The 24,694-nt window shown below is 40.8% G+C and overlaps 1 protein-coding gene and 1 long non-coding RNA gene across 3 annotated transcripts in view; one reads left to right on the top strand and one right to left on the bottom strand.

Moving 5' to 3' along the window:
- ca12 (carbonic anhydrase XII) overlaps positions 1-24,694 on the top strand; it is a 35,369-nt gene that overhangs the window by 1,479 nt on the left and 9,196 nt on the right. Inside the window, exons 2-4 of one of the 2 annotated variants that reach the window (XM_048257747.1) lie at positions 442-462; positions 19,273-19,452; positions 22,492-22,673. In XM_048257747.1, the coding sequence (XP_048113704.1) occupies positions 442-462; positions 19,273-19,452; positions 22,492-22,673 (383 nt within the window). The remainder of the gene's footprint in view (positions 1-441; positions 463-19,272; positions 19,453-22,491; positions 22,674-24,694) is intronic. The other variant, XM_048257748.1, reaches the window with a different exon arrangement.
- LOC125303818 lies at positions 4,396-7,737 on the bottom strand. Its single transcript, XR_007195115.1, has 4 exons — positions 7,650-7,737; positions 6,746-6,782; positions 4,783-4,907; positions 4,396-4,690 (listed from the first exon to the last, which is right to left on the bottom strand). It is a non-coding gene; the product is annotated as an uncharacterized LOC125303818 (long non-coding RNA).

Genomic DNA, 24,694 nt, shown 5'->3' with positions numbered 1-24,694 from the left:
ACTTTAAAACGATTGTCTGCCTGCACAGTGGTTCCAGTAGACATCCCACTCATTTTATTCCCTGTCTAACTTGTGGTTACTTTATTAAAACTACTTATTTAGCCTCTGTGGGGACAGTTTTATTACTACCCACCCTGCTACTGTTTGGTGCAGTTGCAGGACCTGTGTACTGGCTTAAAGACTGCAACTGATCAGGAATCAGGATGTATCAGGATGTGTCTTGTGAACTTAACCAGACATACCCCCACTGACTGGAACCAGCTGGTACCGTCCAGTATAGGGCAGGGGCCAGCCTGCATCATTATTCCTTTAGAAAGGAACACACCTTTAAAATTCCTTTAAAATGATGTCTGTTGGCTGAAGTCTTTAACCAGACACTAACTTCGGTATGGTTGGGGTTTTATAATGACCTGCTTGTTTTCTCTCTCTCTTGTGTTGCAGGAGCTAAGTGGACATATACTGGTGAGTGTTGTTTCAGGATGTCATTCCTAGAGCAATGTTTATAATCGGGTGTTTTTTTTAGTCCGCTATGGTGGTACAGATAGATGATTTTGCAGCACTTTCTCTCTCTCTCTCTCTCTCTCTCTATCTCTCTTTCTCTCTCTCTCTTATTTTCAATGTTTCTCAAGTCTCAAGCATTCAGTGTTACATCTTAGACAAACCATATTATGAGAAAGACAAACTATGGTGCTCTCAACAAACTATTTAAAGCTCATAATGTAATTATACATAGACAGACAGACAAACTGTACATGCAAACTGACTCAGTTATAAACTCACACACACACATTCATGCATGCACATTCACTCTTGCATGTGCTCACAGACTTGCCCCCATACTGTACATGTAAGCATGGACATGCTCATCCCCATAAAATGATATCTAGGATGGATGTATTACACACAGTAGAACTCCATTTTCTTGTACTGTAACTGTAGTGGACAGCCCTCCATTTAGAAAAGAGTCAGTGTTGAATCTTAATTCTTCTCTGAGCAGACAAAGCTTTCAAGATCAGTGCTGTATCTCTCAGCTTCAAGATGCAGATCATCACAAACAACACTGTAATCACAGTCAAAGGCTCGCCTTCAGTCACTGTAACCAATCACAACCCTTAGTTTGGCCCTTCTGATAGTCATAGCTATTTATGGACTCCATCTTGTACCCTGTTGTCTCTAGCATTGCCAGCATTGCCGGTATCCGAACCAGTGCAACCACTTGCATCATGTAGTACGCACTAGCAGGGTATCAAGAACAACAAATTCCCCCTGGCTGCGAAGTGTATGTGTGTGTTGGTGGGGGGGCTGCTGTTGGAAAGAAAGTGACCTCGTCCTCTAGAAAGCAACCTCGTCCTCTAGAAAGCAACCTCGTCCTGACCTCGACTGAAACCGATCTACTGTGTTAATCGTCTGCATGTGCCAAATGCCAGGCTCTGTTTGAAAAGCAGCAGCAATAACAGCAGCTCACATGTTGCTCCACAGACACCCCCTCCTGACACTCCACTCCAGATCTATTTGAAGAGGCTACTCAGGTCATTACCCACTCTTACATAAAGTTACTGAGTGTAGCACCCCTCTGCAAGCCAGATGAATTGCGTGATAAGATCTAAAGATCCAAATGCTTATTTTGTCAGAGGGCAGAGTGTATAGTCAATATTTACAGTACCCTAGGTATCTATATGCTGCTCAGTTTGAAGTCAAATACGAGTTGTTTACATGGACATTATTTGCTACTGCATGGTGACTTCTTTTTGTTTGGACTTCTGTCAGTATTGTTACAGGAACTCTTTCTTCAAACAAAGACATGACTACTGAACTGGGTGCTTGACTAGTGGGGGTGCTGTAAAAACAAACATCCTGTATCTTCATACTCCTGTAGGTTTATACATGACAAATACAATGCGTGTCATTTTATGTGAACAAGTAGGACAGTGGAATGAATACACGTCAGATGAGATCATAGTTGGATCAGGACCCAGTATGCTGCACGGTCAGGTGAATTGAATGAATATGACTATTCTATAATAGTGAAGCTCAGTAGACTCTGAAAGCTGTTCAGGCTAGACTAGGCTAGCTGACTCTCCTTGTCAGAAGAATCAGTATTGTCCATCAAAATGTTGTTATGCCAGGCTATGCAAAAACAGGGAACTGAAAAAAGTGACAATCCTGGAAGAAAGGGATCAGGGTAGTGGTCTGATGATGCTCTTGCCCTGGAAAGAACCTACAGTAGCACCAGTCGCATCATCTTCTCGCTCATCAAACCAGGAAGAGGCCTGGGGCTGTTGTTGGTGAACTCTGACCCTTGGGCCCTCTGGCATTTTCACTTGGGCTGACTAGAGCTGAGTCAAGCTCCTTCATGTCTGTTTTCCCGGATTCGGTCTCACGCAAGAGAACTCGATGTCCACAAAGATAATGTCCGCTGCTCGCAAGTACTGCGGATAAACTAAACCTCAAATGTCACTTGCTCTTTTCCCCAGGTAGCTAGCGTTATGCTGAAGTGAATGATTCGATGAGTTTGAACCCTGACTTTGCTCAGTTGCAAGGTCACTTTCAAAAGACCACTAGACAAACTTGCACAAGTCATCCTAATCTGATGTAAACGTGTCTTGATGGTTGAAACATCTTTGAGTAAGAACTTCTCTCGTTTTTCTGGCCAACCACGTCATGCTTACATTTTTCATGACGTCAAAGCGGTTTACCCCCTCCAGCTGGACAGCTTTGGTGTTCATCCACTCCCCAGAGTCCAAGACAAAAATTCCTGTCACAACTTCATGACTGAGCACCAGCAGTTCCAAGCGCCCAACTCGGGCCAAGCAACACAGACTAGGGGATTACTAGAGGCGAGCTGTGTGTGTGTGTGTGTGTGTGTGTGTGTGTGTGTGTGTGTGTGTGTGTTGCTCCAATTAAAATGGAAAATGAAGTGTGGTGTGAATAATTATGTGCAGACAGACTTGAAATGTTTTTTTTCTTTTTTTTGTTGTTGTTGTTAAGGGATGCTGCTGTCCTTATGGTCAACCTTTCTCTCCTAGTGTCCTCTCAAACAGATCTAGTGTCAGTTGGTTTATGCCTTGATGCGGTCAGTCTGTCCTGAGTTCCACACTTCCTACACTCTTTTTGGGACTCCACTGAAACATTTTTGGTAGGCTGCTATTTACGAGCGCGACAGCTGGAGCCTGTGTGTCACACTCTGAGTCTCCTAACAACCCTGTCAGCCGCAGTGCATCTTTTCTTATAGCTATGAAATGCTATGTATGCTTTCTGCGGGTTTGGTCGTAACTGTCACTATCCTCAGGCTTAGTCTTGAACATACTTGGGGGTTGTTGGATTTTACTGTCAGCTACATCACACATAAACACACATGCGCACACACATGCACACACACACAGTGGCGATTCTAGGATTTTTCTGACAGGGGCCACAAAGGGGCCACATCATACACTGAGGGGCCAAGAACCGGTCAACATCCATGCACAGAAAATCCCTTGTTCAGTATGGCAGTGGAGTAGTCTACGTGATATGCAGGACTATGCAGTATACCCACTTAAAAAGCATCACCATCTCAGTATACCCACTTAAAATAGGCGAGTATACCCACTACAGCTAACTAGACTACCCCACAGCAGTAAGGTGCATATATTTCACCAGTCTCACCTTGTTCAAATACTTTTGCTAAAAAACTAAAAAGCTGATATAAATCTTAACAAATGTCTCATTTATTTATAATGTGCATTGAAAACACAATATATAAAACTAAAATATAATAGACACTTCAGCGGAAATGCATTGATATTTTAAACAGAAATCATACATCATATTTGTTCAATCACATTCATTTTTGTTCAATTGGAGTTTTACTTCAACTCTTTCCCCTTTTGTTGATAAGAGAAACCACTTTCACTGCCAGTTTGCATACATTTAAACAAACACACATAGCATGTGAGCAACAATTACATCATATTTACACAAATGTTTTTTTTTCTTTTCGGAGTATCTATTTACACTCCTGGTACGAATAGCCTTGGCCACACAGCTGAGCTATTCACACCCTGTGACAACAACAAAAAGACGTTGCTCACGTACACAAAAAACAATGTGGACATTCGTTTTTTCGTCAGCAGAAAGTGAAGAATTCTGAAAGGTTTCGGCACTGATATCTGTTCAGATTAAGTTTTAGATTGCATACACTGATATTTGTACCAGACGGGGTATTAATAGAACACATTGCTGTGTGCACCGGGGTACGAATAGCATACATTGATATTTGTACCAGACGGGGTACTAACAGGACACATTGCTGTGTGCACCAGGGTACGATTAGAATTCACTTTTAATTGCACCAGGGTAAGAATAGCATACACTGCTAATTGTACCAGGGGTACAAATAGCCTTACCCTTTTTTTTTCAACAAATATTTTTACAATGGTCTGATTTGGAATGGTCTTTGAAGCCACCGTCTTGCTTCCAGTTAGAAAAGCCTGATTCTAAATTTGAAGACAGACGATGGGGCATTTGGAAGCGAAAAAATTACAGAAGGGGTAGCAAAACACTAAAGATGGAATACTCCAACCATTTGGTCTGGACAAGTCTTTGTATCAGAATTCATTGAGTGGCCTCTTCCTATTTCCATGTTGTATCTTGCGGAATACCTTTAAGAGAGGTTGCACAGAACCATCTGCTCTATAATGGGAAATGTCTGGAGAGAAGAACATGAAACAAGTTAACGAGTAACTTAATTGTTATTAACTTTCATAACCCACTGTCAACTTTTTACCTTTTAACACCTACCTTTAATGTCATGATTACATTATATTAGTGGTGTGTAAGTCTAGGGGCCTTTGCTTGGTGACTGGTGGTTCTGAAGATTGTGGGTTGAAGTCACCAGCTCCAATCTCAGCCTGCGCCATCCCAGTCTGTAGGTGAAACACAAATGTGTGTCACAAAATGAATACTTGTATTCAGCATGTTGTCTAGCAACTGTAAAACCAGTTATTATTATAAAAAAATAATATAAAGCTTGAGTGAATAGGGTAGAAAATGAAACCAATTTATCTGAATGAAACTCTCCTTGTCCTAACACTTTCAGACAGAATTCATGCAAAGCCCATGAATCAAATAAACTCAGAATAGTGGTTAATAACTTTGCAGTGATAGCTCACATTAACTCTACAAAAACATAGTGTTAAAGTATATAGCTAAAGTTACACCTCAATTAGGCCTGCATTCTCATGAGATTTAAGGTTAATGTTAGCAGCTGCTAAACTTGTTCCTCAAGTTGAAAATTGAACTTTACTTACATTTGGTAAGGCGCACTGGCGCATGTAATACTATTAATGTTGGACCCCAAACAAACAGGATGTCCATTTCTCTGCAGTGACATTTCAAATAACACCATTTCAAACACTTCATACATTACCTTTCCATGCATAAAATCTATCAGAATGCTAACAATGAATTCAAACCTGAACTCAAGTAACCTAACGTTAAGTACACTGTAAAAAATAATAAGTAATGGTTACTTGAAAAAAGGGTGGAAACTTGTTGCCTTAAATAAGTTAAGTAAACAAAACTTTTCTCTTCCAAGTTATGTTTACTTGATGTCTACAAGTAATGCTTACTTAGAAGTTATCCTTACTTAAGACTTTAAAGTTCTGGTTACTTACTTCCAACTAGTAAAGTTTACTTCATGCCCTCAAGTAAAGCTTACTTGAAACAAAGTTGTATTTACTACTGTTAAATGAGTTACCCTTACTTTAAGTTGTAAAGGGTACTTTATGTTGGATAGTAAAGTTTACTTGCAGAATATACACAAATAGTTGGCACTATTAGATTAGATAACTTTGTCATTTTGCAGAGTACAAGTACAAAGACAACAAAATGCAGTTTGCATCTAACTAGAAGTGCAAAAAAAGCAGAAAAATGCAATCTGATATACAAAGACAGGTGGTGCATAGACAGGATAAGAAATATGCGGTGTAAACAGTAGTATACAGTTGGTTTACAGAAGGTGGTTTAGAGTAATATAAATTAGGTATAAATATGTGCAGTGTATTAGCAGAATAAATATGGATATTCGGTATGAACCATATAGACATATGTACAGTATACAGCTATGTGCAGTGTGGTAACAGTACTGTAGTGCAGAAACAGTAACATTATAACAGTAGTAAGAATACGTGTATGTGCAGGATGAATAGTAGAAGAGCAGTAGAAAATGCCATGTATAAGTGTAATTACAGTATGTACATTTGTAAATAAATAGAACACTATGGGTGGGATAGGGTAGTGCAATTGTCCGCGGGGGTTGGGTGTCCCCCGTCAAGGTTTCCATGGTCATGGTGGACACCTCAACAGGCACAGGCAAGGAGGCATTGGGCGGGGGCTTAGTTGGTTGGTTGTCACCGGGATGCAGAGCTAGAGTTCAGTAGGCTGACAGCCGCAGGGAAGAAGTTTGCTCTGAACCTGCTGGTTTGGGTGCAGAGAGACCTGTAACGCCTTCCAGAGGGGAGTGGGGTGAACAGTCTGTGGTTTAGGTGAGAACAGTCTCTGATGATACTGCGCTTCTTTACGCCAAGCATCACTTGCCCTGGATGGCCTTGATGGAGGGGAGTGAGGAACCGGTGATGCGTTGGCCAGTTTTCACCACCCTCTGCAGTTTTTTTCGGTTGTATTCTGGTGTAACCTTCATGTTTCAATCAGTAGTGTTTGAGCAACTGACCTCTGACTTCACATCCAAACAAGCACAACTTACATGTCCAGTTCATTGCTCTGCATTTTCAGTTTTCCAACTGCAAAAAGAAAAAGAGGGCAAAATTATTATCAATATGCATCTATTGGCCATGTTTAACAGCTAATTAAGTTTATCACATTAAATGTTAATTTAAATTATTTCTCCAGAGACCTAATTAATACTGTTAAGCTAAAAATATTATGATTTGGCAACTTAATTTTCTCTATTGCTTCAGGCCTAGTACATTTATCACAATAGAATTTAAAATGTCAATCATAAGTTGGAATTATATGGATGCCATTTTGCACCTCAATAACGGCACATTCGTTCAAATTCCCACACTGCAACCTAAGTCCTCTTGCTAAATCACAACTAAAGATTTTTAGATAAAAGACCATGGCTTTCTCAGTCAGTAAGGTTATGAGTCCAATTATCCTAATTGTTTTATCAATACAGTAGGAATATCGACGTAAACCATACACAGTTTAATCTTTACACGTTTTGAATCAACTTAGCATGCTAGCAAGCGTTTCTCATGAGAAATGGCTAGCTTCTAACGTTAGAACTAAACTTCATTAAGAGAGCTCATGAAGACAACTGCTATTGGCAAATTTATACAGCCTAGTTCTAGACCCCAGAAGCCACCACTTCCTCATAACCGATAACATAAAAAATATCAAAGGGCTTGAATACCTAGAATATTTGTTTTCTGCTCTGCATGGTCTGAGGCAGTGTTAACAAAGATCTTTGGTGTTAACTCGCATAGCTGCTATCAGTTAGCTGCAAACTGTTAGCAGCTAGCGCATATATCGGCCACTTTTTTACCCCAGCTGTTAATGAAACCGAATGTACAGTTTTGCACAAATGCTGTTAGTTCAACCTATACTGTAAACATTTGACACATTAATACATACTGTAAACTTACCGGACAGAGCAAGTCACTAGTGAAGCTGCGTTACACTCCCATCCCAAAAGTCAGCCACACCGTAACACTGCCGACCGTTGACTGTGGAATCCAGAATGCTCCCTCTGCTAACTGGCGCTGTGGTACTCGCGTGAGTCCAGTTTACTCAGGTCTGAGTTGTGAAGCTTACTCGTGTATCTCCAGTTTTAGACCCCATTGTTGCAAGTTCGGCACATTACTAATGTTACTCTAGTAAGAACACTAGGTCAGCCTGTAGTAAGTAAAGTAGACTTGTGTTACTGCAGTAAGATGTAGTGTCATTTTTTACAGTGTAACAGTTCACTGACTAAGTTAACGTTAGCAGCTTGCTGCTGCTTCATAATTGACAAACCTAACAGCAACAAATAAACGTCTTCACGTTAGCTGATACCAGAGAATGTCTAGGCTCTGCTGATACTTTTCTGGTTAGCCAAATGTATTCTTTCTTTTCGTGCACAGACCTAAGCAGTTCGCTGTGTGCTTTAGCTTTCAAGCTTCAAAAGGTGCATTACTGCCACTAGTTGTTTGGGAATGGAGTTGCATCTCTGATCATCGTTCTCAACAAGTTTGACACTTATTGATGATTAACGGTACAGGGGCCATTCAGGGGCCAATGAGATTTCAGGTGGGACCAGGGCCCCTGTGGCCCCGCCCCTAGAACCGCCCCTGCACACGCATGCACACACACACACACACACACGCCGCACGCACAGAGGTGGGCACAAATACATCAAAAACTATTTTGTTACAAATTACAAATACTGGCTCATGAAATGTAACAAAATAAAAATACAAAATACTGATGTGAAAAATTTATTTAATTAAAATACAAGTAATTAGTAATTTGGAAATACAAAAATACCCACACAATAATCATGGTATACTAACAAGGCATATTATTAAAAATGTATCCCCAAGAGACAAGAAATACTATTTTTGATTAGCTGGCAGGGGGCTATTCATTCTGTACATTGGGGCACCTATGAAGTAGATCTGGTAAAAAATGTAATCACCATCCCATATCAATGTAAACAATGATTGAACTGACAAGCAGGCTTCGCAAAAGTGGAATCAACTGTAACAAAGCAAACTACCCACCATCATTTTCCGTAACCAATGGAAGTAGTACAACAAATTGAACAGGTCAGCCTCTTTTTAAACTGAACTACATTTCCCTTGTTGTGCTATAAATGCATGCCTACTGGCAACATGGGGGATAAACAGAATAACAACCTATAAGGTGTCCCAATATACGGAATGAATTAACTTGGGAGAGAATTCCACTCCGGGAGGTCTTTGTCTCCGTCTCCTCCATTATTTCAGGACACCTCAGCAGATGTTACTCCTCACATAAATCCTCATGTCAAATCCAAGTTTTAATACTGTCCTGTAGTAAGACAAAAAAACCTGCATCATTATCATCACATCATTATTCCCAAACCCCCATAAAGACAAATGTGCTATGCCATGATGTAATACCATATAATACCATTATGATAATACCATTACATGAAATAGCAGGTACCAACAACAAGGCACATTTCTCTAAATAAGTTAAGATAACATCTCATATCAAATTAATTCAACAATGCTGCAGTTATTGTCCCCTTGGGATTACATTTCAAGTACCTGTCTATCTTTATGTCTGTCTATTATTGTTGTGCAATGACAATGACAACTGCTAACGTTTTATAATGGTATTATATGGTATTACATCATGGCATGTAATACCATATGGTATTTATGGGGGTTTGGGAATAATAATGTGATGATAATGATGCAGGTTTCTTACTGGTAGGTAGTGTACAACTGGGAAACGGTTAGCAAAAGTAAGAAATAATGGTCCAGGTGTCGTTCTGGACTTTCATGGTGGAAAAATGTTTAACCCACTTTTCCCTAGCTCATTGAATGTACCGTAGTCCTACGAAAAACAAATTATTTTTCTGTATGTAGTACGTAGCTTACTCCGGTATGTGCCTTACAGCAGCTGCTAATGTTACTAGCGAAGTGAGGTTAGCTAAGTTACATACATGGATTTCCTACAATGTGTATACCATTGGATCACTTTCTACCTTTACTTATAATTTCTACATCTAACCAAGCACCAAATATAACATGCCAGTGACAGCATAAATGTATTAAGCATAATATTAAAGGGACACCAGGCAAGCCTGATGCTTTTTCTCTACGAAACCCCCCCTCGCTCAGTCTGAAGCTGTTTTCCTCTTCTTTACGTCTTCCGTCAAGGGTTTTCGCTGCTTCTTCGCCGGCTCTGCCATTATACACACGTTTGCAACAATCTCTAGCGTTTCGTTAGCCTGCCTCTGTGCTGTAAACTGATACTGCTGCTCGGGTCGGGCGGGTAGGATACACCGAACTTGCAAGTGGGATATTCTTCCTACAGGCAGTAGGGCGGCGAGAGCCTTCATTAAGCCCGTAATGAGTCATTTAACCATATACCGACTTACGAAGATGATTAATTAACACGAAAACGTTGCCTGGTGTCCCTTTAAACTCACCTTTCTGTATCCGTCGTCTTCTTCTTTCCCCACAATAACTTTTCATTTGAGACTTTTTCGTCTGACTGTTTTTTCTGACAGCGTTTTTTCTGAGACCTGATTTTCTGAGACCTGACTCCACTTTTTCTGACAAAATTTTTTCTGAGACCTGACTCCACTTTTTCTGACAAAATTTTTTCTGAGACCTGACTCCACTTTTTCTGACAGCGATTTTTTTCTGAGATCTGACCACTTTTTCTGACAGCGTTTTTTCTGAGACCTGACTCCTTAGAGATGTTTTTCTGAGGCAGTTTGGTTTGAAGCAGTTTTATCTGAGGATGACAGAGGTTTTTCTTACGCTGAGGCAGTTTTGTCTGAAGATGACAGAAGTTTTTCTGAAGCTGAGGCAGTTTTGTCTGAAGATGACAGATGTTTTTCTGAGTCTGACATCTGTGTCTGGTTTTTCTGACGCTGAGGCAGTTTTGTCTGAAGATGACCAAGTCTGACAGAGTCTGACACCTGAGTCTGAGGATGTCCTAAAATGAACACCCTATACATGTCTACTCCATGAAAGTTGAAACAGAATTTAAAAAATATATGTTATAGTTTGTCAATAATTTAACTCAACAGCGACGTGTACCTTTGTTACAACCTTGACGCAGCCATAAAAAAGTGCGGTACAGTATCAGTATAGTGTAATGAATCTAACAGCAGGCACGTGCAGAGAAGGGGGGGCTACAGGGGCTCTAGCACCTGCCCTTTTGCCCCTTTGATGTCCAAGTGCCCTTTTGACAAGACCCGTTTTTTACTTTTTAAAATTTGTAATACTTCCGCTAGTTCCAACGTGAATATTCGCTAAAATGTCTCAGTAATAGTTTGTGAAATTAGAAATGTACAAAAATAAAAATGTTCTGTGTTAATTGAAATGACTTGCGGCCACCGATCCGTGACGTCATACATTCAGTGAACTCTCAACAACTGTAGTTGTTTAACTAACCCAACTCCACACGTCGTTGTTTACAGTAGGCTATTACGCGTCATTTAACTCAGTGGCCACATGCACAGCACGTGAATCTGCAAGACACCAGCTTGCTAATGGTGGTAGTTCACTGTGATAAACATTAAAATTATAGCCTGACAAGCCAGACTAGGCAATAACATATTTGCTGCCGCTAGGGTGCGTCTAGATTTCTAGGCTATTAAAATTAGCTTTGAATTAATCAATAAGATGTAGCCTTATAGCCTATATAATGTATTAATCAATAAGATGTAGCCTTATAGCCTATGATCTCTGTGTATTCAAGAAAATGTTGTTCCATGTGCTCTTTTTTTAAATTCGAGCCCCTGCCCCTTCAAAGGTCTCTGTAAGCCCCTGTCTAACAGTGCTAAAATCGTGAATCCTATAACATATTTTAACACAAAAATATGGGTTAAACAAAGAGCATCTGTTTTCATATAAAATCAACAAAAAAGTCCAAATGTATGACTGTTACAGATAATTTATTGCATTATTGATTAGCCATTGCAGACCATATGTTACGGTGTTATGCTAGCTCACAATAACCTTTAAATATGCTTATTTTGGCCATATCCACTTGATAAAACCAGTAAATATAGTTGATAAACTACTTATTTCTTACATGTCTGAAGCAATTGGTCCAACAGTGATATTTCAAGTTGCTGTGTTAATTTTAAATCATAATCCATAATCCATCACAAAAATCATAATCCATAACTCGCAATAGAGTGGCGAAGTCCCGCCCCTTCTACTTCCGGTCCATGGGACTTATCTTTCAAAATTTTTTGGTCCAGTTTGAATTGTGCCAATTTTGATAATTTTTCACGTCAAGAAAGTACTGTTGTTCGATAGACTTCAAAAGTTATGTTGGTTTTGTGCGAATCCACTCAGTGGACTACATCTCTCGTCTCGAACGATGTAGAAGCTACGTCACCAACGTAATGAAACGATAAGAGCTGTTATGCTAGTTAACGGTTGCATCTTGCTGCCTGCTATGTCACTTAACAGTATGTAATGTACAGTCTATGGACGAATACAACTTACCTGATGTGTTAAATCCTCTGACTCATGGTATTTTCTTCGGCAAGGAAAGCCCAATTAAGACCTGTTGCTGGTATGCTTGTACAATCTAGGGTGACCAGAGTTGCATGTCCCGAGTCCCGACAAAAGCCTGTCGGGACGCTAAAATGTCCCGGTTTACACCAACCACTATTAAAGTGTCCCGGTTTTCAGTGATTACATAGCCGACGTGGTCTTATTATAACCCAATCATTAACTAAACCCATTTAGAAAGACTATTAACGTTTTTCATGTGACGTATTCTAGGTTCTATAGCTTTGTTTACATCCAGCTGGTAGGCAAGGGACAAGTTGAACCCATTGAACATCGTTGTCTGCAGCTGCCTCTCAGTAGGCTACATCTATGTATTTCAGCTATGTCAACATTTCAGGCATCAATAAAGGTGATGATGAAACGTTATCCCACTGTTCAATATTTGATAGCCTGTCACAGGAACGTTGTTTCGCTAAAATCGCCCTGATTTGGTGCATTGATCTGTATGATGACGTTATGGGAGAACCTGCATGTAGCCTAATGGTAGCCTAACTTTTTTTCTCTGTTCAAAACTCGGTTTACACGAAGACAATAGCCTTTCTTAGAAGCTGTGAAATTTGACCAGAAAGGAACATGACTTCCTTCTGAAAGCTGACACAAAATCAAACAATATTTGATCATTTAACTTCAACTGAACAGCGACAGGTCTTGGTAGGCAGTAGACTCAGCAGACGTTAAAACGGTAGCCTACTGTTATAGCCAGAGTCAGTCAGCATCATGTAACATAAATGGCGTTAGTCATGAATCCTGTAACATATTATATCATATAACAGCGATGGCTTATTCGAAGGCGATCTGCATGGATATATAACAACCCAGAAAACTCAGAATGTGAGTGATAAAGTTCATTAATTGTATGAAACTTTTTTATTAGTTATCCATTGCAGCATCGCCTATATTAGGCTGTTATGCTAGCTCAGCCTTTAAATATGTTATTTTGGTCATGTGGACTTGATTAAACAGGTAAAGATAATTCATAAACTGCTTATTTCTTACATGACTGAAGCAGTAGTCTAGGTTCAACAGTGGTGTTTGAGGTTGCTGTGTTGTTGTTGTGTGTGATCGCTAAAACAATTAGGATCAAATCAGTTTATTTTGACATAATGGAGTTAGCCTGACCTATAACGTTAGCCTATAGCACATAAGCCTATTCTGTTTTCATTTATTAGCATTTGTTGTGATTATATAATCAAATGACACTCATGATAACTTGAAATAGAAGGACAGAAGATAGGTGATTGATGTCCACAAGCACGAATTTCACGAGACAAATTAGAACAAACTGTTCGGTAAAAATAATCTTGCCATGTTTAAAATGCTGCACTTTTTCCTTCATAGCCTATCTCTGGCAATTCATTTTTTGGATGACTGTAGATAGTAGTATTTTAGCCTACGCTTCGTGAGACAGTAGGCTACACCATTAGGCTATCTTGAGAATAAAAGACTTCACAGCTGCTAACGATCATCCTCCACAACCCGAGGGATAGGTAGGCTAAACGGTCGATTCGTCGCTTTTTTGCTTCTTATTGTAAAACCAACTGTTAGGGCCTACACAAGTGGTAAGGCATCCCGGTCAATATTTGATATTAAAATTTCAATTTTGAAGCTATTTGTAACTATGTGTAGCCTATGCAACCCGACTGTTGTAGGCTTGCTTACCACTCTGCAGTGCCTTGCCTACCATTCTTGCTTACCACTCTAGCTGTAAACAAACGGTCACATGACATTATGACGTAGTTGCAAAACCTTAATAGCCTAAAGCGTTTGGCGTATGATTTCGATAATGTGTGTGTGTGTGTGTGTGTGTGCATGTCAGTCAGCAGTCTGCATAATCTGCAGCCAATGTTAAAATGTATCTCTGTAAACATTGTTGCAATGCCTCTTCATATCTGCCTCATTTAAAAGGTTAGGCTATACGCTATAGCTAGAACTACGACAGTGCTGAAGAGAATGTCATCATTCTCAAAATAACCCCTGGCTGTGAGTAAAATGTTTTCATATGTCTGGAAAACGGGGGAGGAATATGTTTAGGAGACAACAGACTTTGCACGCGTGTTTGAGGTAAAGTGCAGGACAGGCCCTATTCTCTGACTGAAAGTGCACAGAACTGTGCATTTACACAACAATATTTAATACATTTTGGGCTTAACGAAAAAATTCTGTGTCTGTCGCATGTTCACATTAATTAAACGCAGTCACGCACAAAGTGTCCCGGTTTTAGGTCCGAGAAATCTGGTCACCCTAATCTAGTATGGCTGTGAATGAGCTAATGTCACTAGCGCGACTGATGGGTTTGTAGTGGATCTTTCAATGTTGTAATTCAGTAGTTACGAAACAAACTGCAAATGTCTTTACATGAACAATCAACATAAAATTGACAAACATCATATGGGTAATTCAAGGCACAAGTCAACCGGGACCAGAAAATAATTTCTTTTTCGCCATAGACTGCCGTTCAATTTTTTTTTAAAGATAGGTCCCATGAAGGCAAACGGAAGGGGCGGGACTTGCACAATTTATTGACATTATTAAAACAGGCTATCCTAATCTCCAAAACTTTTTGAGTAGTTTTCATATACTAGTTTGATTTTCCAAGTGCCACCCCAATAAAAAGTCTGGACCCAGCTGGCCCCCCCTATAAAATAATTCTGGCTACGCCCCTGATAAAAAGGCCAAACTACCAAAATCTACATATTTTACTATCACAATTTCTATCAATAGGCCGTCCTTATTTGGTGTACTGACTAGACATTATTGAACAAACATCTGAATTTCAGTATCTACTGTAAGTAGGTTAGGTTGGGATGTCTGCTATAGGCTACATTGTTGGCATTACTGTTAAAATGCACTTCCAGTATAGTGAGGATTGGCAAAACCGATTATCACTTTTATGTTGAGGCGGTGGGGGTGTTGTCGGCAGCTGCTGAAAGTAACTAATAAAGTAACTTGTAATCTAACTTAGTTACTTTTAAAATCAAGTAATCAGTAAAGTAACTAAGTTACTCTTTTAAGGAGTAATCAGTAATCAGATTACTTTTTTCAAGGTAACTGTGGCAACACTGGCTATTAGGTACTCAAGGTCATGGGGTCAAATGCCGTGGTCCTAATATTTTCCCTCAGTATCTTATCTGTATCGTTTTCAAGCTCCTAGTTACTTTTTTTAATTTCTATCGACATGTTCTAAGGGGTTCTAAGGGGCTTTAAGTTGTCTACAGGGTGACAAAAATTGACATAAACAAATTGGGTTTACACCCCATGTTGTCCTTACAGAAGGGTGATAAAGTTGACCATTTTGGGTCCCACAATTTACTTTTCTTTTCATTTGTTTCAACTTTACAAATGTTCAGAGGGGATCGTAATAGAAGAAAGTTGGATCTAACATTTTTAAGTTGGTCACAATGTGGCATATCACAGCAAGAAAAATGGAAAATGGGTAAACATTTCATGCTTTTCTTCCAAAAAGGTAATGAAATGTTTAGGTCAACTTTACAGTTGAATATTGGGAATTGCCCAAGGTATATCTCCAGGCACCCAGCCTATTCTTAAAACCAGATTCACCAAGATTCTGGCCTTTGGCTTTATGATAAACATTGCCTATTGTCATGGTTATAGCGGGTAGTATATTTAATTGAGTGATGACATTTTGGCTTATTTGAGAAGTATTTAAGTAGTTGAAATACTCAAATACAATCCCTCAAAGTATTTTGTTACAAACTACATTTGAGTTTTTCCAATCCTGCAAAATACAAATGACAAAATACGCTAAAGTAATTAAATACGTATTGTTAAGACCGCTTGGCTCAAGGCAGACTCAACATAGGGGTGACCACACTTTAGCGTAACGTTTTAAAGGATATTTATTAACATAAAAGTACAGAACGTCAGTTTAGGTACAAAAGTAAAATGTTGTGCAATGTGTGTCTAGGGGTAGATGAATACACTAAACATAATGCGACGGAGACACAGAAGGAGGCGAGATCCCCAGAAGGGCAGCGAGTCAAGGCAGCTCCCAACAAGCTCTCCCATCAGAGCAGGCCAGAGAAATGAGAGAGAGAGCGACATGATGCCAGAGCCGGCCCTCTTATGGCCAAGACAATTAACTTCAGGAGGCGTCACCTCTGTACTCAGCAGCCTGTAGGAGACAGACAAGATAGCAGTAGCACAATAGGGGCGGAGCCACCACACAAAGACCTACCGGGTCGTAACAGTATTTTAAATACATATAATTGAAATACTGCCCATGTCTGCGCACGCATACACACACACACACACACACACACTGCAGTACATTTCATAACAGAAGACATGCCTTCTTAAAGGAGAATTCCGGTGTGATATTGACCTAAAGTGTATTGAAACATGATACCGAGTGTGAACGTATGTCTCATAGCCCATCTCGGCTTGTCCCCTGCACTCCAAAATCTGGCGCTAGTTAGCCGATGCTACCAACATAGTGGTTTTTCAATAGTGTAAATCACTGTTTTACACCCATTTATGAGGCTCAATGTATCTCCACACTTCATTGGTAGACTTCGAGGGCCCTGACATTTAAAACGAGACATTGAGAACTTTGAAAAAGCACTGGTAGTTTGGGACAGTGAAGATGTGTGTGTGGGCGGGGAGGGAGTGGGCAGTACAAGACGGATTTATACAGACAGTATCTTGCAGCAAGTATGTAGAGGAGGTTTACTGTAGCAAGCAGTGTGCTGTATGTATGTGTGATGACATCTTGAATTTGTGTTGGGGCAGGGACTTTACCAAGTACTGAAAAGCTAAACGAGATTTTGGAAGGGAATTAACAGGTATGATAAGGGGATCAGATTCAATACAAGGTCAATTCAGAATTCTCCTTTAGAAATGCATGGAACCCTGTCCCAGTTGTTTATCCAACTGGAATCCATGCATTTCCTGTGAATTATTCACTGAAAGGAATTAGAAAATGTCATAAAAGTGAAATCATGTCTGGTGTACAAAACCTCCATTTGTGCATTTTTAATGGGGGTTTTTGGTGGCAGTGGAAAGGGCTGCATAAAAAAGTGACTGGTGGTCAGTTGTCTGGGGTCACACCAACTGAAAGATTCAGCATTTAATTAAGAGTCAAACATTGGGGCAAGGCTGAGTAAAAATCATTTATACCAAGGAAGAAACCTTTCAGGGATCCATGGAATTTCTGGAATGTCATGACATTTTGGAAAGTCTATTCCAGACATGGAAAGTCAGGGAAGTTTATCAATTTTTGTGGAAAAGTCATGGAATATCATGGAATTTTAGCAGTTTAAAATTCACTTGCCAAAATACATGAATACCAATAGCATATATTTCCACACAGGATTAGTGTAGTTGTGGTTAGCCCAACTTTTTTATTCGATGCCTATTTATTCATCTCCTGACCTCCCTAAAAAAGTCAAAAAAAAGATTTTTCAACGCTACATAGCTGCTCTCAAATCTTTGGTCGATGTATTGTACCATTCATTATATAGTAGGTCATGGAAATATTTTTTTTGTCACGGAAAGTCAGGGAAAAGTCATGGAATTTTACATTTGAATTAGAGTGGGATAAATGCAGTAGAAAATAAACAAATACTGTTTGGGGTTATTTCAAACCGTTGTTTTTTTGTCATGTTATGTTTAATTATACTCTGTAAACAGAGGCATGACAGTCATTTTCACACAGCTCCAAATTAATCACATGCTCATTAAATTGGTCTTTGGATCATCTGTTTGCATGTAAAAACCAACCAACAAGCTTGTCAGTAGTGTAAAAGAAGACCTCTACTGCCCTTTTTATGTGTTCTCACAATAAAGAGATTTGTTTGGATTTGGCTGTGTTTGCCTTGTGAGGTTTCTCAGTGGTCTGCACTCTAAGAACAGTCATGAAATTCATAGGATTAGTGAAATCTCTGAAAAGCCTATTTACATCCTTCTCTGCCTCCCCCAACTGCAGTGCCCAGCTCCGCTACAGAGGACTGCAGGAAGTCCAGACATTTTGCTCTGGATGTGTGTGCCTCTGGATGTGTGTGTGTTCCAGTGCCTTTCAGCACCAGAGCGGCCTGTCAATCACGTGTTGCCAAGGCAATGATGGTGGGCGTTGACAAGCATCTGGTGTAGTGAGCGGATCCTTGCCTGCTCTCAGCGGAAGACCACCTCTTGGAGTGCGACAGAGAAATAGGTCACCCTGCACATACCAGCACTCTTTTTTTAGGTTCCACACGTTGTTGTGCAAACCTCTAATTTAGAAAGGGGCCCGGCACGGTCCCGGTCTGCCTTGGACTTGCTCTGCAAATAGCAGGCTGTTCTTCTTCAAACGCTTGAGGCCTAGTGACGCGACCGCTGAACAGGCAACGTGTGGTAGCCCCCTTGCAGCTCACTTGGCGCTTCTCTAGCCGCACACACACACACACACACACACACACACACACACACACACACACACACTCTCAGCTGTGACGCTGTGTGTGTGCAGACAGCATTGTATGCTCATGTGCTGCTCCTAAGGTGAACGTCTCCGTAGGCGCTGCCTCTCTCTCTCCCCAGAGTGTGCTGCTCTAGAAAACTACAGCTCATGATTGGTGGGTGCGCCCTTTCTCGTAACCAGCCGTATAATAGAGTAATTAAACATCTCGAAGCCTTTCTTTACTAAAGGGTACATCTGGAGCAGACAGGGCCACAGCATCACTCAAGTTCAGGGAGAGTTCAGAGTGTTTCAGAAAGACAAAGGTTCAGGTTGGTTGTCCAGAAGTAAAGCCGTTGGCAGGGCCACAATACGGACCCTACAGGAAGGGCTATCAGTAACTTCGGCTGCTCTGGAGGCTCTGTAGAGAGTAGAGGGGTGCTCAGATTATGTACAAACTGTCTTAACAACAATTCATTTTTGGGGTTGAAGGCTGGGTTTGTTGATGAATTTCAGCAAACCATCTATAAAGTCTGTAGGCAGACCGTGTACGTAAAGTGTACATACTTTCTCCATCTTGTGCAGGTCCGGATGGGGAGCATCACTGGGCCAAACACTACCCCTTCTGTGGAGGGGCGTTCCAGTCCCCCATCGATTTCCAGACTCCTCTCCTGAGGTACGAACCTAACCTGGCACCAATTGAGCTACGGAACTACAACCTCTCCCGGAATGAACAGCTTACCCTCAGCAACAACGGACACTCAGGTAAGCTGCACGGCACATGGCATACTACGTATTATGTAACAGTGAAATGAAAGGGTGACTGATATGTTGCAGATGCTTTATCTAAAGCAACTGGAAATGGCTGGTTTGGAAATTTAACTGGGGCTGACCGACTGTCAGTACACTAGTATGTGGGTGCGTGTGTGTGTGTGTGTGTATATGTGCACAAGTGCAAGTGTAAGATGCCTCACTAATCAAGTGACTCACTTTTTCTGCGACTCTTTGAAGGTTTTGATGTTCGTGTCACTTTACTTTCACAGCTGTTCTCCCAGTGGCATATCCACCATGTGTCCCGTTTGGAGCAGTAATCCCAGCGTAAAATGAAGAGAGCATAGGATATCACGCTTGTAGCTTACGTATGTTGTCTGTCTCAGGACAGACATGAAAGAGAACCATCTATGGCTGCTCAAGAGAAAGATTTATTAAGATTTATGCAAGGTGCTCTTTTGAGACTCCTTTCATCCCACCTACAGACAATGGAACACTGGCACCTGTTAAAGTCTGTAGAGGAAGACATTACCAAACGACTGACTATTTCAGTTTCACCCTGTAATTCTGGAGTTTATGATCCAAAGTATGGGCACAATCCCTTTGTAATCCTTTTTGAAGTCTGGATATAGTTTATTGTAATCACAACCCCGTGCATTGAAAATAATCCTCCTGAAGAACAAATATTTCATATTTGATGAAAATCGAAGACAATCTAGAATTAGGGTGATCTTTTAATTTCTGGGTCAACACGAAGAAAATGACAGGAGGCTCTTTTTCATCCCCCTTCTCTCCTTAACCACAGCAATTTTCTGCACTCGCCCTCTTATTATGATCGCTGCCCATGTACGCAAACAACGCAAGCGCTGTGCATGTTTGGTCTTGGAAGCATCCAGGCTGCTGCAGTCATCAGCCGTTCCCCAGGTAGCGTCACGTAGCGCACTTCACAACCAAGCTCCTCATCATGAGACTGTGGTCACTCCTCGCTGTATTCTTAGCGCTGGTGTTTGGTGAGAAGTGTATAATTAGGGCCTATTACCCTAACACAGACATAAACATGGTGTGTGTCAGTGCACACGTATGTGGAGGATCTCTGAGAAAATTTTGCCGTTGCCTGATTTATGTGTATCTCATTACAGGGCCAACGTCCAGTATGTGCCCTGGCCTTGGTGTAGTGCTGCGTATCATAATGATAGGATGGGCCGTGCTTGTCCTGTTGGATGGGTCCCTTGTTAGGAGTGACGAAGGCTGAGAGGGGGCAGCCAGCCAGCACGAACAATGCCTTCAGCCTTGAGGCATCTAGACCTCAAGCATGCAGCATGTGTAACCATTGACCATGTTGAGGTGCATAGTGTAGTTGCGTGTGGTCGTTGAACGATTGATTCCTTCCCACTCAGGAACATTCCTGTGGTAATTATTTAATTACACTTTCTCTTTTTTACAGTGACTGACGTCTTTTCATCTGCTGATTTTGTTAGAGGCTATTAACATGTTCTCAGGCGCATTGTGGGGAACGAAGCGTTTGATGGCTATTCTTGGTTGTGTGTGTGTAGCCTACTCTAGAGCGCTAGATTTTAATCTGAGCTGATTAGCGTTATGTAATTGTGCCTTTGATACCTCAACTTCAGTAAATGCAGTAAATCTCCTCAGGGTTGCATGCTACTGGTGGGTTGTCAGAGGCAGGTCAGTGGCTGCCACTGGGCTTGTTGTGGTGCTGGGGCTGGCACTAGCGCTAACGCTAACTGTTGAATGGATGCACGTGAAGAGTCTGTCTCATTGAGTCCACAGTCTAACAGAGCTGCATATTGTACCTCTGTCCAGTGGACTACAGACAGACCTCTCACCTGTCCCTCTCTTCAGCAGGTACACAGAACCACATACAGTACCAGTGCCCACAGTGGACTGCAGACAAACCTCTCACAGTATCCTCACCAAGTCTGACAGAAGCACATACGAACTACCCTGGAAATTCAGAGTTCTCGCAAAAGAGCACAATGGAATTGTTTCTGTGAGACACTCTGGCAATGAGCAATGATGCACGTTACTTTTACCCCTTGCATCCCGTGGAACCAATCAAATCGTATCTGATATAGGCGGGCCAGAGGCGAGCTAAACTGATGACGACAGTGCTGCAATGTTGGGAACATTGATCGTAGTGTTATCCAATTGCGTCGAAGTCCGGAATCATTCAGAGTAAACATTGGTCTATCCAATTGCGTGTAGTGAGATTTGAGAGAGTTGGGCCATTACATTGTTCGTGGCCAGACCCTTAATCTTTCTAGATTACCAGGGTCTGGATTTTCCAGGCTACATACCAACAGCATCAGACTACATGCACACCTCTTCTTGTACTAATTTGTCAGTTGGTACGCAGTCTGACAGAAGCACATACCTGTTCAGACAGTAGTGGACAGGACTACATAGAGACCTTTCACACCGTCTTCAGTGGTTCATGGTTGGCCGAACAGCATGCCTGTACCAGCAGCAGCAGACTACATATAAACCTCAGTCTTGCACATTATTTTCAGAACCGTATGCCTGCATCCTGAAGCTTATATTTTTTCCCCAGGTATTCCTGTCCTGTAATCTGACAGGTTTTAAAAGCTGTGCGAAAATCTTGTCATAATTCCCGACAGGGCGATGAGCTTTCAGCTTGCCCTGACTGAGAGTGAGAACACTGGATGAAGTATTTGTGGATGCTTCTCATATGCTGAAACTATTTACACACAGGAGATGCATGCAGTATTTTTACTCTATTTCGTCTTTCTGATTGGAACACCAATTAAGATTCCCTGCTGAGAAACATTTAATTATGTTGATGTAAAGTGCTGACAATGTGTGGAAATATCATTCCGGGGCATTTCCTGCCAAATGAACGATGCTTTAATTATAGCCTTTAAGGATTAACACTATTCAGTTGTATTGACTGAATTGAACTTAAGCGATCTATTGATCTGACGGTTTCTCTTTGAATTGAGATAGTTTTAGATGGTTGTGTCCTTATCTCTGTGGCATGTCCTGATCCATCTGCAGAGTGTGTATCAAGGATGGCGTGTCATTTCCTTACCACAGTGCAGCTGTCCCTGCCCTCCAGGATGTACGTCACCAGCCTGCCCAACCGCTATTCGGCCGACCAGATGCACCTCCACTGGGGCGCCCCCAGCCTGCTGCCCGGCTCTGAACACACCATCAATGGCAAGCAGTTTGCTGCAGAGGTGAGGCACTCTGCAGGGTCGCAGGCCATATTACTCTCAGGAGTACCCACACAAAAGATGACCCCACATTAGGGTGCATCAAATGCCCCTCAAATCCTTTCTGCAATTTCTATGGTGGTTTTCCATATTCCATTTCATGCACAGAGTATATCTGTGAAATCTTAGAAAGATTAAACTTTGTCTAGGGGTACCACAAATGCATTGAATTATCATGATTTTAGGCGGATTTTGGCCATTTTCGCCATTTAACTACATGTTGGTACAAGCCTTGTAGTCATGGGAGATGCAGAGTCCATGCTGAAAAGTGCAGAGCTAGGTTGCCAAATGTCATTAAGAGAGTGTTGGTATATCAAATATTGAAACTTCATGTCATGAACTAAAAAATATTGCTTTATTTATGGCAAACGTTTTACTTAAATCAAGCAGTCGAGCAACAAAGGTGAGCATTAACTTGCCGGTGCTAAGATGAATACCAAGTCAAAAACTATTGTGCCTTGGCTTGGGGATTCCCATATAACTGAAGATACTTTCATTTTGAGAGGAGCTTCCATTCAGTGTTGATGTGCTGAAGTGCATGTACAGCTTTATCAAAATTGAATGCAAAGGTAAACAATCATCAGTCAACCAAGAAGCCGCAGAGTATGTGTTTGACCAAATACTGCCATTTTACCTAAAGGCAGATAAACTGATCAAGGAATATGACAACTGTCTAAATTTTCTAAAGAATCTGTATAATAAGGCCAAGGAAATGTCAAAGATTCCAGAAGTGAGTAGAGAAACCAGTAACCAATTTAAAGAACACCAAGAGTTTCTGTCAAAGACCTGCCAGTTGTGGCACCATGAAGCAGAAAAGTTCAGAGATGAAGAAGATAGGGCTTTTCTAGAGTCCATGAAGACAGGCAAGGCATGTTGGTCAGGAGCAGATGTGCTATCTCAAGGCAAACATAAAAGGAAATATATGAGAGAAGAACAAGAAAGGAGGAGAAGGGAGAAGGAGGAGCTGAGAAAATCTCCAAAAGAAATAGTAAGCAGTGATATTGTTGAGGAGGTCGAAAATTGTCCAGTTCCAGAAACTTCTTCTCAAGTTGATCCTGACTTTCAAGGCTCAATTCAGTTATACCACATCGCAGGACAAGGAAAACTGAAGACCCAAAACTTTGTCCCATGATTTTGCTGCCCATCCTGATGTCATTTCTGTTATGAAGAGGGGCAAAATATCATCATCAATGTCATCACTATTTATGTGAAATAGTGGAGATTGGACAAGTTTTCTCTCTCATATGCCAGCCTGGACAGGTTTGATTGAAAACCATGCTTAAAAATCTCAGAAGACATTGAGGAATCCTAGAGTCCTCCCAATAACATGGCATTAGATTGGGATGAAAAACTAGGCACATTAGAGGAGCCTTACCATAAGGAGGAATGATGTGCTGTGTTGTTGTCAGGTGAACATGGCACAAAACTTTTGAGTGTGATGCCACTTCAGGAAGTTGGCAAGGGTGAGACTGGAAGAAACATTGCTGAGAACATACGGGCAGCTTTTGGCAGATTGGTAGTGTACTGATGCAATTGCTGCAATGGTGTTTGACACAACTACTAAAGACTGTATAATTATGTTCCAAATAGTTTAGTTTGTGTTGATATGTTATCATAAATTTAATTCCAACTGCAGAGTTTTTGAAAATTAGAGATGCTAAGGAAAGGAGTTAGTGCTCAATGCGGATAATGTGCTAAGGAAAATGTACAATGTTCACCAACAAATGTAAAAATTAGACATACATGTATTGAATTAAATGTTTCAAAATGCATGCAGCTGTTCTGTTTTTTGTAAACAGAAGCTAGATATGTCATTAATTGAATGTTTAAATGTAGTGTAAAGAAGATTATTGGAAAATAACCAAAATCGGCCATAAAATATGAAATATTGTCAAAATAAAGGTGCATTGTGGTACCCATAGATCATTATCAATCTTCACCAAACTTCATATTTAGTGTTTATTCATCAAATGGCATAATATTAT

The sequence above is a fragment of the Alosa alosa genome, chromosome 11, assembly GCF_017589495.1.
Source record: "Alosa alosa isolate M-15738 ecotype Scorff River chromosome 11, AALO_Geno_1.1, whole genome shotgun sequence".
NCBI lineage: Eukaryota > Metazoa > Chordata > Actinopteri > Clupeiformes > Clupeidae > Alosa > Alosa alosa.
This window is presented reverse-complemented; position numbering and strand designations above follow the sequence as displayed.